We start from the raw sequence: 14494 nt of genomic DNA, 5'->3' as shown, positions 1-14494 counted from the left end.
TTAAATTTCATTTTCCTTTCATTCCATTATATTTCATGGCTTAATTATAGCCTTGATCTGGTTCCAGATGTTCATAGTGACAGAGGATCACACCACATGGTTGACAGGAACCATCTTCTTTTTTTTTCAAACCTACATTATTGTTCAGGAATGCTTTTTTATATGAGCAAATTTACAGAACATGTGTCACTTCACAGCAAGGGGGTTCCTGGTTCGAATCCAGGTTCTGCTGTGGTTTCCTGAGGATTTTCAGTTTACTCCCCATGTCTGTGTGGGTTGTCCACAGGTGTGGATGTGAATGTAAATGGTTGTTTTTCTCTGTATGTTGGCCCTGTGATACACTGGTGATCTGTCAAGGGTGTGTACCACCTCTCCTCTAATCTTAGCTGGGACTGGTTCCAACCCTCAAAGACTAAGTGGGATGGTGGATGGATAGCAAAGATGCCAAAAACAGGATATCAATCGAACAGCTGCACATTCTCAAGAGATATTTGCTTTCTATCTGGCAATGAGATTAAGCCACTGGCTCATCTCACCCAAGCACAAAATGGAGCTCTTTGGGCTGAGCAATATTACTCAAAATAATCAAGAGAACAATTTTCACATCAGTCAATATTGATAATTATCACAATAAATGTCACATTTGTAAACAGGGGATAATCACCATCTTGTCCTCTATTCTTATTTTTTAAATAATATTTCTTCTTATTATATTAAGCTTAACGACCGAGTGAAGGTTGTGGTTTTGAACTCTTCTTCATTGGCAGAGAATGACAAACACTCGACAGAACGACAGATGGATGATCCAGAGAATCTGTAACCAGTTGTAGAAAAAAATGTGAAACATGACACAAAACCCCAAATGTCTATTTTGTGAATTAGATGTGTGATAATGTTCATGATCTAATGTAGAAGCATAGATCCAAAGGAGGTGAAAAATAAATGGGCCAGGTTTAATTAGTCATAAACATATTTACTCACCCCTCCTATGTGAAAGGATGTGTGATGTATCAAACAATCAGAAGTTATATGAGCAAGAATGTGAAGTCATTTCTGAATGGCCATGTGTTGCTGCCATACCAATCTTTCTACTAAAGGACAAACAAGATGAAACACCTTTTTAAAGGGTGTTTTTTGAAAACATATTTATTGTATTTGTCTGTGCAGTTGATACCAATGATACAACTCCCTGACTACTTCTATCTGCTTTATCCTGTTACTTCCCTGTTAATGTAGAATACACACCTCTGTCCTGCTGAAACAGCATCTGAATTAGTTCCCTATTTATTAAGACCACTTCACACATCAGTCACCAGACATGCAGCCACCGCACCTGACCTCTGGAAAGGTCAGAGGTCAGACAGTAAACAGGTTTCTCCTGTAAACCAGAGCTCACTGAGCCTTTCAATTCATAGTACAAGTAAAATCCAGGTGGCCCCTGACAGCCCAGAGGAACTGATGCTATCTCTGCATCAAGTCAAAACACACGTTGAAGTGAGACACTAAACACAAAGAGGAGAATCCTGGAAGAAAATGCCCATTTCATTTAAAATATGCTGCAGAAACAACATTAGTGTACTTAATACTTTCACTTGTAATTCATTGTTTTGCCTCTTGTTAGGTGGCACACTAGTTAAAATAATATCATGAAGGTGATATCAACAGAGAGTCTGCGACGTATCAGAATAACACAAAATGATCCTATCCTATTATTATTAATTATTATTGACAGATGAAAACACAGTGTTGTGATCTGACAGAGTGAAGAAAAAGAAACATCTAATACTTTCTGAGTAAAGTTCTGTCTTATAACAATCCTCATATTGAGATTTTTACAGTTCATACATAAACCACACCCAAGTAAGAGTAAAAATTAAACCTGTGCAGAATTAAAACCACCACTACAGCTACAGAGATCTCAATAAGTACAGTAAATATTGCTATGATTCTGTTACCTACACAGGCCGGAATTTTTCCCATCAGTGTTTGGCCAAATGTTAAGGTCACTGACGTACAATCACAACATGGTGCCTACAAAACTATTGTACATTGGTCTAAATGCCTCAGTGTTCTATGATCTTTTTTATACAGATATCACCATTTCACATTTATGCATATGCAACACCAATGCACACACCACCTCTAATATTCTATAAATAACATTGGCTCTGTTTCTGCCTTAAACAAGTGCTTTAACCAACATTACATAAAATACAAATACATAAGTGATGTATCAAAATCTAATAATATCCTGGACCTTCGAGAGGATCCCACAGATTTCAAAGAGTAAAAACCGACAGGAAAGACAGTGTGTCATGCATTAAAAACTGGAGTCCATTATGAAACAGAGAAGTGTCACTGCAGTGTTCAGTGCTAAAGGAAATGAGCGTCTCTCTCTGGTGTAAGTTCTGTGCTGCCTCCATGTTGTCCATGAAAGACCATGTGACGTACAGGACGGTCTCATCATGATGACAGAGCAGCTCTCCATCACGCTGACACAGAATACTGACACTGCCTTTCTGACAGGCTCAATGTGCTCGTGACTGAAGCCCGCACGGTGAAGCAGCATATACAGGTGCATGAAGGCAGAGCTGCTGTGTGCTTTTATGCATCTGTTGCCTCGCAGAGTCTGTGACCGCGCTGGAAACCTTTAACACTGGCTCGTCTTCTCTGGGAAGAGGAAACGCTCCTGGTCTTTTCCTGCAGCACCCACACCAGCCTGCTTCTCCCTGCTGCTCTTGCTCTGCTCCTGGGTTGTGTTACTGCTGCTTAGAGAGCGTTGGAGTTGCCGCTGGCGCTCCACACTGTGCCACATGCCATAGCCAAAGTATATCAGGAAGCCTGAGAAGGGGTGACGGCAAATATATGAGGTGATAAAAACACAGGCTATTAATGGAATAGCTATTCTCAGGATTCAGCCACCAGCTCGTCTCACCAACAGCAAAACGAAGCTTCAGCCATTCATTTGTGCACACTGTCATCAGACTATACAACTGCAGTGGACACATGCTGACCACTGAGAACCTCCACCACTGATTTAGAATTTTTTTACCAAAAACATATATCCAATGTCATACTGCAACAATATATTGTCTGTTGCATTTGCACAAATGTATATTCCAGTATTTAATTGCCGGGTTAATTGTAAGTAGTTTTTAATATCTGTGTTTGCTTGTTTGTTAGCAGCATGACACAAAAACTACTGGACAAATTACCACCAAACTTGGGGACTGATATCTACGTGTGTTTGCAGCTTGATTGAATAAAAGGGGACTGTAGGGCCATGATGGAGGTGTGTACTCTACCAGTTCTCTTCTATTTTTATTAGATTTTCTTTTACCTGTATTTCGTCTTGGGCTGCTGTAATACCCACATTTATCCTAATCAATAAATCATAAATGACTGCCAGCAGATAGCTCAGCATAGCGTAATGACTAAAAGCAGGGGGAGACTGCTAGTCTGACTCTATCAAATGTCTGGATTGTTTATTGAGTACAAAAGTTCAAATGTAAATATGACAGGAAACCTCACAACAAAAGTACAGGAAGTCTGTTTATCCATTACAATCAGCCCACGTCTCAAAATGTGTACAGCTACACGGCAGTTCATAACTTTAAAAGACACTCACCCACAGCCATCCACACAGAGAAACGTATCCACGTATCTCCACTCAGCTGAACCATGAGGTAAATGTTGACAAAGATGCTCAGAATGGGCAGAAAAGGCAGAAGAGGAACCTGTGATGATGAAAAGCACATGTAACACTCAGGTTTGATATGTTTGATTAACCTTGTTCCATGATGGAGGACTTGGATCGAAAACCAGCAGACGTATTGAGCTTCTACTCACCATGAAGGAGACCTTCTTGCTTGTCTGAGGCTGCCTGCAGACCATGAAGACGCAGCCGCTGAAGATGAGGAGACACACACACAGCAACGCCAGGATCCACACCTCCGCACGAAGGATGCAGCTGATGTGGTACGTGGTGAGATAGCTGACCACGCACACAACCAGCACTGTGGTTTAAGAAGACATGATGAGACAGAGAATCAAATGTTAAACAGGCTACAGTCTTTACAATACATCGTAAAAAATCATTTGAGCCAGAACTCGAATATGACAATGTTAAAAGCAGGATGCCAACCGAGTACACAGATGGACATGTTGACCACACTGGAGGAATGTTCAGAGGGTGAGACAGGCGGGTGCAGGACAGTCTGCAGGGTGGAGCTGCCGCTCTTCAGCATGTGGAGGTGGGACTCGGACTCTGTCAGGTCTGACTCGCCCTCTGCAGGCGACAGGTAATCCCTCTCACCTGCACGCCGCTCCAGAGATCCGTCCGGCTGATATCTGGACAAAGGTTAAAGGTCATATGTTACTAATTTTCAAATGCATTATTGCAGACTCCTAAGCCAAGATTGTCTGTCCCTCTAGAGAAAAAGACACAATGGAACACCAGTTGAAGCGGGAAGTAAACATCAAATAAATGTATTTTCACATGTCCAAGTTCTAATGTTTCCTGTAGGTTTGTTTTGAAGTTGTTAGTTGATGCTTAAAACAGGGTGACATGTCGTGACACGACAAAGGACATTAAAAGCCATATGGCATTAACTGTATTTGGGATATTTCATCTTCATTCTTTTGGCAGAGGGAGGAAATGAGGTCCATCTAACGTCTATGGTGTAAATCAATGACAAGATAATATCTCAAAATTTAGAGATAGTAAACCCCTTTCGTTTATGTTTGAAAGCTCAGTTGTCTAATCTCTTGCCAGAAAAACATCAGCTTGTCATGGTGGGCCATGACTTTTGTTTATGTTTGGCGTCATGCACCAGGACTTCCTGGAGGCAGAAATCAGAAATCTCAGCCACAAAGTCGTGACCCCCAACTTAGACTGGAACGGAGCGTAGCCTGCAAAACTGCACTACTTTTTCATTTCTCTCGAATAGCTTCAGGTCTTTTTTTACTTTACAAAACAAGTGAGGCCTGTGAATCTGGTTCAAACCAGAAAAGGAACACAGCGTCAGTGTCTGCTGTGGCTGTGGTGATGAATCACCCCGGTGTTACCAATAGAGGTGCACAGCAAGTACAGAGGTAGGCAAGTACACAAACCAAAGTAAACACCTTAATTCAGTCAAGCAGCCACTTCACATTCATACAATGGAAGCATTCACAGCTCTTACATCACCAGTAACCGGGCATCATACCTGTGGGCTCAGAGAAAAGCTCACGAAAGCTATTTCACAATACTGCACAAATAAGTTTTCTTTCCTAATTTGTAGTGACTTTCTATAAATGTACCCACCTGAGGATCAGTACACAAACAGCGACCAGCGAGTAGGCCAGCAGGGTTCCAATGGACATCATGTCAACCAGGGCTTTGAGGTCAAACAGGAAAGCCATGATGGCTGCAGCGAGCAAAACAAATAAACACAAAAAGAGCATGAAATAGATGAAACCATACATTTCAAATACTAAAAGTTGAATTTGATATACATGAACAAAAGAGCAACAATAATATTCTTGCAATTACAAAAAATGCAACATCCAACAAACGCACATCAACACAAACAGATGCAGATTAAATTTCATGCAGACATATTTTCACAAGAGACAGTGACGAGCTGCCAGCTGTGATTGTCTCCATACCATGTTTGGTTTGATGTGAGACACTGTGGCGGTGCCTCTCATGTATCCCCGCACATGACTCCAGTATGGAGCTTATCTCAGCTGTGCAGCTCTAACACAGAGCAGTAGTCGTCCGCTGCGCCTCACAAATAACAACTCTCTCTGACCAGGTGTTCAGTACATGGCCTGCGGTGGTGTCCGAGGGTTCACATCTGCCAGCCCCTTCCCCAGGTCATTCACCCTGCAGGTCTTAAAGCCTCAGTGCAGTGAGCAGGATGTGACTATGAACTGAACACCTGGGTCCTACTGAGCAGGAAGCCTGTACAAGTAGGCGTTCTTCACTCTGTATGAGCACCACCACAGTCATCACAGACCACAGTGTTTGAATCTCTCTCTATGTGTGTCTATGTGTTTGTGTCTTATGTCTTATGTAGGTCATATTGCGTTAGATGTTCACATTGTTTTTTATATTTTTAAAAGATGTAATAATTAACAAGAGGGGAAGTGGTCCACTGACTCAAACAGAGCAGACAGGAAACATTAAACCCCGCCTCCTGCAGCAACTTTTAAAATGGATTTAGAGGAGGCCGAAACTCAAACATAATGATGTAGTGTAGTAATTTTACTTTTAATACTTTATGTTACGTATAAATGCAAGTACTTACTTAATTGAAGTAGAAAAGTAAATGTGGTACTTTTAATATATGTTTCAGTACTTCCAACACTGTCTAATTATCCCAAAAGTACTGATAGATCCAGAGCAGCTCTGTGAAGCTGTGCTTAGGGATTGGCTCTTTGAGGAACATGCTACAGTACAATAATGTTCACCATGTTCACCAGCTTTGCATGATAGGTAACATTTTGTATGGTACAGTTATTTTGACAAATTCTGGATGAAAGATCAAAGGTTAACCAAGGTTATTACAGTTAATCATGAGGGGCCAATAGTTGCAATATCTCAGCCTGTGGTGGACCACTGATTAACTGACCGACTGACTCTGCATTCTTAAAGGGGCTGCTGCTAGCATGGCTACTCCACTACACAGCACACGTTTCCAGGAGCTAAGTCTCTCTTTTTTATTTTTTAGCCAGGTGGACAAGAGAACTCTTTAAAAAAAACAAAAACAACCTTAATAATGACTAATGTTTTGACACATGCTTTAAATCACCACCACTTAACATGCAGCCATCACCACCTGACGACGTGTGCACAAAGTTTAATTAAAAACCCAAGCAAGGCCACATCACAACCCCAATGAGAGGCGAGTCCTGGTCGCGGGAGCTTACCCGCAGTGGTACCTGCCGCCATGGTGGCAGCCACAGGTGACTGGCGCTTACTCACTTTGGACATAAATTTGAACAGAATACCGTCTCGTGCCATGGCAAAGAGAATGCGCGGCAGAGGGAACATGGAGCCCAACAGGCTAGGGAGAAGAGGGTTCATGGTTAAGATGAGGGCATTCTGGGGAAAAAAAAACATGACACCTGCACAACTGTGAAAGAACAACACGTCTATGGCAGGAAAACCTCTAATGAAATGAATAATTCAAAGCAGAACATTAATAAAGTAGTGCAATTTTAGGATGACTGTAGTACAAGAAATTTAGAAACCAACAGATTCCTCTGCGTCTTTCACAGTTGATCGGTGGAGAAAGATTAGCATCTCACTTGGACACCCCCCGGCTCTCACCTGCTACTACACCGGAGGTCATAGTGGCAATAAGTGGGGTCTTCGTCTTAGGATTGATTCGGGCTAAGACTTTGAAAAGCACCCCATCCTCTGCCATAGCATAGATTACACGAGGCATAGGGAAAATGGAGCCCAGCAGGCTGCGTGAAACAGCAGAGACATGCAAGACCAACACGTTAGTCAAGAGCGCCAAACAGACACACAAAACACAGAAGCACAAACACACCACACATCAACAGTCACATCTTTAAAGCTTCAGAGCATGATTCAAATCAATGAATGTCTTTCTTTCCTGTTGGTATTTGTCCTCTTGTATCATCATTTTTACCGTCCAGTCATTTACATCAACTTAAAGACACTTAATGGAGGAAACTAAAACATTTCTGATGTCTTTCATCATCTGTCCTTCTTGTGTGAAAGTTAAGTTGCAGTAAATCATAAAGAGACTCTTTGAAAACTGTCTTTTTGCTAAATAGTGATTAAAACTGTTGGAGGACGGCCAACTGCTGTGACGATTTCTGCAAGAATTTACTGATTTGATTTAATTGGCTGGAGTGAAATTTGATAATATGCACATGAGTGTAGATCAAGGGACAAGAGAGTGACTGACGTCCACCAGGGTTTGTTGACAGAAAACTTAAGGTGAACTAAAACCCTCAGGAAAGAAGGACCAAATTAAGATGCACCAACATTTAGAGATAAACTTGCCCACATTATTTATTAGAGATGTTCAGATACAACTTTCCCTTGCAGACAATGATTCTCATACCTGGACTTTGTATATACCAAGTACCGATCCAAAACTAGTGCATTTCAAAACAACTTATATAACCTATTTTAACAGCTGTATGCTATTAACCCTTTATAGAGTTGATGAAGGCTTTCATTGTTATACAGCATATTACTAGTCTTGTATTTGGCAACACTAGGGCCACCCTTCAAAATAAAAGTCTTATCAGTGTTTTACTTGTGGGACTTTCCTGGGTGTAATATTGCCATATTGCTGACATTTTAGTTAGCTGTGGCTAATGCTACACTGCCGGATATCACTTCTTCACTGCTCTAAAAACAGTACTTGCCAGTGGCACGCAGCACAACTGCTGTCTTGGAGTGGCAAATATGTAGTAATTTGCATGAAAAGAAAATTGCAGTTTTATCTGGGTGAAACTCATAAACGTTAAAGACTTAGTATCAGATCGGCACATAGATTTACATACTCGCCAATGCCTGACCGTGTATTTTTGGCAGTATTGCAGGGGATTTTATGAAGCTGGTATCTGAATATCTCTATAATTTATGATACCTGAATTATATAAAATACATTATAAAGACATGAAGGTATCTCAAAGGAGAATTAAGCACTGCATCCACTAAGCCCCACTAAGCAACAGGAATCAATCCAATAACAAGACAATGACAGAGATATATGGTCACAATTTAGACCAGATCTCATCACCATTATCACCCATCTACAGCATGCACAGATCAAAGTAATACATTCTGCTGACTCAGATACAGTGAAGCTAACATCCAAATGATTTGATCTGTCTTGAATAATGATAATTGGTTCTTAACTCAGTTGACATGAACGTAACTGACGGTTACCTGGTAGAAAGGGCACAGAGTGAACCCACAGCCACCACATATTTGGCAGGACCCCACCCCACATATTCAAAGGCCATGGGCAGAGGGCTCTTCTCATCCAGTAGGTAGTAGGGCATCATGAGGGTGAGTGCAGCTGACACGCCAAAGTACGCCAGGAAACACACGGTCAGTGACACCACGATGCCGATGGGAATGGCCTTCTGCGGGTTCTTAACTTCCTCACCTGAAACACACACAGAAACATTAACATTCAGCTTATAATGAATTCAGTCAAACTGAATCACAGTCTATGTAAGGCTCACCTGTTGTCGCAATGCAGTCAAATCCAACAAAAGCATAGAAGCAAGTGGCAGCTCCAGCCAAAGTCCCGCTGAAGCCGTACGGCATAAATCCTCCAACTCCATAGTCACTGCTAACGTTGGCCGTGACTGACAAGTTTCTGAAACACATCAACTGCTATTTCATATTTTCATAACGATATTGAATACATTTGAGTTATAAGCTGCCTCTTGTCTGAATAAATTACCTTCTTACTATGGTCACATTTATGAGGGATTCTTCACTTATCTCCCAGTTGTATGTGTCTCCTTTGACAAAGCCGGAGATGATGACGAACAAAAGTACGAGTACATTGACTGCAGTGAAAACTTTATTGACCCAGGCTGATTCCTTCACCCCAAATGACAAAAGCCCTGAAGAAACACAAGACAACAACAATGACAACACGCTGATGCTGAGCAGCTGCAATCATCACTATTTTAACTTTTCTTCTATCCATCCATCTATATAAACACTATCTACACACTAGTTCATGGCAATAAAATAACATTATATGAAATGTCATAGTTTGACATTTGTACAGCTACAAGTAAAACTGATGGAACTGAGTGTAATATACTTTATGAAATTGTTTAAAAGGATTAATGTCCTTTGTTGCACTGTCTTCCAAACACCAGTGGGTTGTTCCTGGGTCACACTGATTTAATGTAACCATTACATTGGCAGGCCAATTGATAAAACACATGATTAACTTGAAAAAGTCATAAAAGTATAGTTTGAATCCCTGCACTGTCATGAATCTGACCACGAGAAATAAATACTTTGTATTCAGCTGAAGATCCAAAACCCTCAGCTGCTTCACTGGAGCATGTCAGTGGTCTGAGGTTGTAAAGAAACTGGCTGTTCACAGCTGTGACTGTGGAAAAGTAGGCGCTGCTGAAGACTAGAAAAATTATCAGGGCCTTTTTAAAAAAGAGTGTGCGTGTGTGCTCCAATTGGACTCACAAAGCCCCGGCCTCCAGCATGCGGGTGCCTTGCCCCGGTGACCACTTACTCAACCAGCTCTTTGATGGATTATGCCAGCTTTGGCTCATGAAATTTGGCTGTTTAAAACAAGATCTGACAATCCTAATTACCACTCTGTTTGAGGTCTTCAGCCTCACATTGGCTGAATTTTATGATTTCTAATTTGCTGCCTCACCAGAGAGCAGCAGTATCAGGCAGACGGCAAAGAAGTCAGGGTACTGAGCCAGACCAGGAGAGTTCATGCTGAAGTAGGTTTTACAAAATATCTCTATGTGTCCTCCGATCATCTCATCGAACGTGCCACTCCAAGCTCTGGCAACCGAGGAGGTACCTGTGAGGAGAACAAAGACCAGCCAGCATGAAAACTCAGTATTGTCTTCGAGTAACATCTGAATCATTTTCAGTAACTCACCAATCACATAGGAGAGAATTAGATTCCAACCAGTGATGAAGGCCCAGACCTCTCCGACAGTCACGTAACTGTATAGGTAGGCAGAGCCTGTTTTGGGGACGCGGGCACCAAACTCGGCGTAACACAAACCGGCCATGACGGAGGCCAGGGCGGCAATTAAAAAAGAGATGACGATGCTGGGGCCGGAGTTTCCTTTAGCCACCTCGCCGGCCAGCACGTAGACACCAGCGCCAAGGGTACTGCCCACTCCCAATGCAATGAGGTCGACAGTTCCCAGGCAGCGGCAGAGCTTGGAGTCCTCCAGGTTGCTTAGGTCGACCACTTTCCTGCGCACCAGGGAGCGGCCGAATGACAGAACTTGCTCCAGCATGTTGAAGCCGTCTAAAGGGGGAGAGGGAGAGAAGAACAGACTAGAAATACTTGTGCAGCTCGCCTACTAAGAACAGTTTTATAATTTACAGTGTGTGAGTCTTCTGTAAACTTTCCTATCCACACATGCTGTTTCATGTCCCCCTCCACAAATGATTCTGCTATTTGATTGAATGAATGATATTGTGCATTGCATCAGGTCCTCTACAGTGCAGCAACTGCAGGAATATCTCATCCAGTCATCGCATCTTATCGTTCATATTTGCACTTAATATTAGAAAGTAGAAGAATTGTGTAAGCCAAGTTGTGTGAGCTGTGTTTGACTTGGCTCCACCTGCTTTGTATCTTGAGCAGCTTGTCAGAAAATGTTTTTTTAAAATGTCTGTTGCATAATGTGTGAAGACACAAACAATGGTGAGGGTAGGGCTGCAGGGGGAATGTTAACCCTACTAACTATGACATGTATTTAGGAATGCTGCCAAGCACTGTAGCGTGGTAAAGTTCATACAGTGAGTACCACATTAAGATCTATTGTTTGGGCTTATGGTCCAGATCTAAGTACTCAAAGGGCTGCATTCATTAAAGCACCATGAATACAATAAAGACATTCCAGCAGCTCTCTTTACTAATTACATTGAAAAAGATCATAAAAAAAGAAACTGTGAAGTCTCCTTTGTCTCTATTGTCTTGTGTCTAGAAATGTCTCTTTTCATTCATAGGATCAGTGGCATGGTTGCCTAAAATATTTGCATTAATACAATATCATTAAGGAATGAAATATGCCTGCTCTCCAATGAAAAGTTTCAAGTCTGCTTTTGAAGTTAAGGCTCCATCTCTGAACCTAAACTTTGATTTTCTTGAGCGTAAATTTACACTGACGACCGTCCAAAGAAGCACTGATCTCCATATAAGTGTGAATTATCAGACCAAGAGAGATGACAGCCCATTACCATGACAATGTGGGCTGTATTAAAGCATCTCCAAGAACATTGTGGATTAAAACTTGACATCACAGGGAGCAGAAAAAGATTTAGTCAGTTTTGGAAAAATAATAAAACATATTGAAGTAATTTATTTTGTCAGCTAAACTGTGAAAATGCAGGATCCTTCCAGACTTGTCGTGTGCTGTGATCAACTGCACATTTCACACTGTACAGTAACAGCAGCATGAAACACATATGTAACACTTAACATACTGAGGTTTGTTTTCTGCAGACTGCAGATTCACAGTCAACTACTGCAAACTGTTACACTTCTTACATTCATGCACAATCCCTGTAGAAAAAATGTTAAGACTTTATTTTTTACATAAGAGACATGCACCTACCTTTTAGAATGACTGTGTGTGGATATGACTGAAGACAGACGGATGTCAGACGTGCTTTAATTCCCACTTGCTCCTGCAGGAAGCTCTTCAGCTGATCAGATGCTCATGAAGCACAGGTAAAAGTCAAATTACATCAAATGATCCCATGTACTCAGCCTTCTCCACCAGTCTGCTCCACACTAATTGACTATGCTGGCATGTACAGCCGTTTGCAGAGCAGTATTTTTACTCCTCCCCTCTATGTCCCCACCAGTGTTTCTTCATAGGATCAGCCCTCACATTGCCCTTACACTCGCCTCAGTCAGGGGAGTGACGTCCTAAGAGGGGAGAAGGAGGGGACCCCAGGGAAAAGTGTGTGCGGGGGTGTTTCACCTCTTTGGTTGTGGTTTGGAGGAATATTATTGCGTTGAGGCAACAGTGCACCATAAGCTTATAGGTGCAGTGCAGAGAGAGGTTGGCGATAGAAATGGTGACTTCTAATGTACACTCAGGTCAAATACATCCCAGCTGCCCAGATGCTTACTGACTACTGATAAATGGTTAGGCAACTGACAATGACAAACATTGAGGCAGATCACTGTTTACCCAGTGCGGTCCACAGGAGTGCTGCTAAAAGCATGGGTGCTGATTGGTCAATGGAGGGTGGACGGGCTACGGTGCTGTGGAGGGGTTAAGTCCCCTTAATGGAAGACAGGTATTGCTCAATGTCCCCTGAGCTATTGGACCCATGGACATTGCAAAATCAATAACACGGCTCACCACCAAAAGCCCGGACTCTCCATAGCAACTTCAGTTCCAGGTTAGAGTGCCTCTAAGAGAAAAAAAAGTCAAATTTTTTTCTCCCAAACACTGACTGCGAATTACAACTGAGGTTTAGTTTGCAGGGGCAAGTGTTTCTGCCAAGACCAGCTCAAACCAGCTTAAGACCTCAGTGGGAAGGTGGCAGCTGGCCCCGAGAAACACCGTCCAATCCGCAGACTGGAGAAGACACAGCATGGCAACAGCCAGTTCTCTCTGTTTGTCCATTCAGCCGGCCGGCCAAATATAATGGCCGATCGCCCACCAAATCTTGGCTGCAGGGGCTGATTATCTGACCTGCATGCTGATGGCAAAGCAAATGCTTTCCTTGATGGTGGGCTGACTGGAGAAACTAATGCTGACACACACCCACACACAAATACCTACATCTAATACAAATACAGCCAATGGTTTACACTCAGACAACATGGCTCCCATCTAATGACTGAAAATTCAAAAATCCAAAATAGAGTGACTAAAATGTGACTAAGCTTAGTCACATTTTAGCTAGTCCCTCTTGTAAGAAACTCAATTAGTCCACTTTTCACACAAAAGCAGTTTGAGATTAAAAAAATATTTGCACTCCATCTATGACAATTTGTTGTAACAAAATTCACAAAATAACCCTTATCTTATATAACTAATATTACACTTATCCTGTAAGATAAAAATACTTACTTTTGGAATGAGCATTAAGTGTCTTAACATGCAGGTCGTCACTGTTACCATGGAACGGTCGGACAGGAGTCACTGGCTCACTGTATTTTATTGTTGACCTGCGCTAATTGTGTGAAGCCAATTGAATGCATTTGCCCTCCAATGGTTGAGTGACCTAGCTCCAAAAACGTGGATATGGTCAACAGATTGAGTGGTGTTTGCCTTGCAGACAGCGGAGTTGCTCGCTCCAGTTAACACTGGTGTCACCAGGAAATGTTAGAGTGAACAATTATAGATAAGGCAAGACAGCAGGAGTGACCTCTGTGTTAAAAACAGGGGGACAGGAGGATACTTAGACCACAGGGAACTGGATGAGCGATATTCTACATGATGAACTGAAGGGCAGAGCCACAGATAACCTGCAATAACATCCGATCCCTTCTGTGGAATATTATTTAAAACGAAAATACAGGCTAAATTAAGACAGTGGTGGGGGGGAGGTTATAGTTACTCAAGAAACAATTTGAAACAAGATTGGTATCCAGAAGGAATGGAACTCCACTGAGCACAGGTTCTAATGAAATTACAACTTTATTCTCATAATATTATTTCCTCTCAAGTACGACTTTATTCTCTGAATTTTCTTTTCTTCAATAATGCCCTAATCCTCAGTCTTTACTTAATAAATATGAGATAACATTTT

General features: G+C 41.9%; 1 protein-coding gene across 2 annotated transcripts; it reads right to left on the bottom strand.

The window, feature by feature from the left end:
- Window positions 1–1117: 1117 nt before the first annotated feature.
- On the bottom strand, window positions 1118–12586 carry slc7a2 (solute carrier family 7 member 2). 2 transcript variants are annotated; one of them, XM_020084519.2, is made up of 12 exons: window positions 12337–12586; window positions 10641–11021; window positions 10404–10559; window positions 9450–9615; window positions 9226–9362; window positions 8924–9146; window positions 7319–7458; window positions 5306–5408; window positions 4145–4350; window positions 3850–4016; window positions 3629–3737; window positions 1118–2841 (listed from the first exon to the last, which is right to left on the bottom strand). In XM_020084519.2, exons 2-12 carry the CDS (start codon window positions 11008–11010, stop codon window positions 2651–2653), a joined length of 1968 nt encoding a protein of 655 aa, XP_019940078.1. In that variant the 5' UTR covers window positions 11011–11021; window positions 12337–12586; the 3' UTR covers window positions 1118–2650. The 2 variants fall into 2 exon arrangements, with proteins under 2 accessions (XP_019940078.1, XP_019940153.1); XM_020084594.2 differs by lacking the exon at window positions 7319–7458 and adding an exon at window positions 6916–7052.
- Window positions 12587–14494: the final 1908 nt, after the last annotated feature.

This window comes from Paralichthys olivaceus, chromosome 9 (genome assembly GCF_024713975.1).
Source record: "Paralichthys olivaceus isolate ysfri-2021 chromosome 9, ASM2471397v2, whole genome shotgun sequence".
Taxonomy (NCBI): domain Eukaryota; kingdom Metazoa; phylum Chordata; class Actinopteri; order Pleuronectiformes; family Paralichthyidae; genus Paralichthys; species Paralichthys olivaceus.
This window is presented reverse-complemented; position numbering and strand designations above follow the sequence as displayed.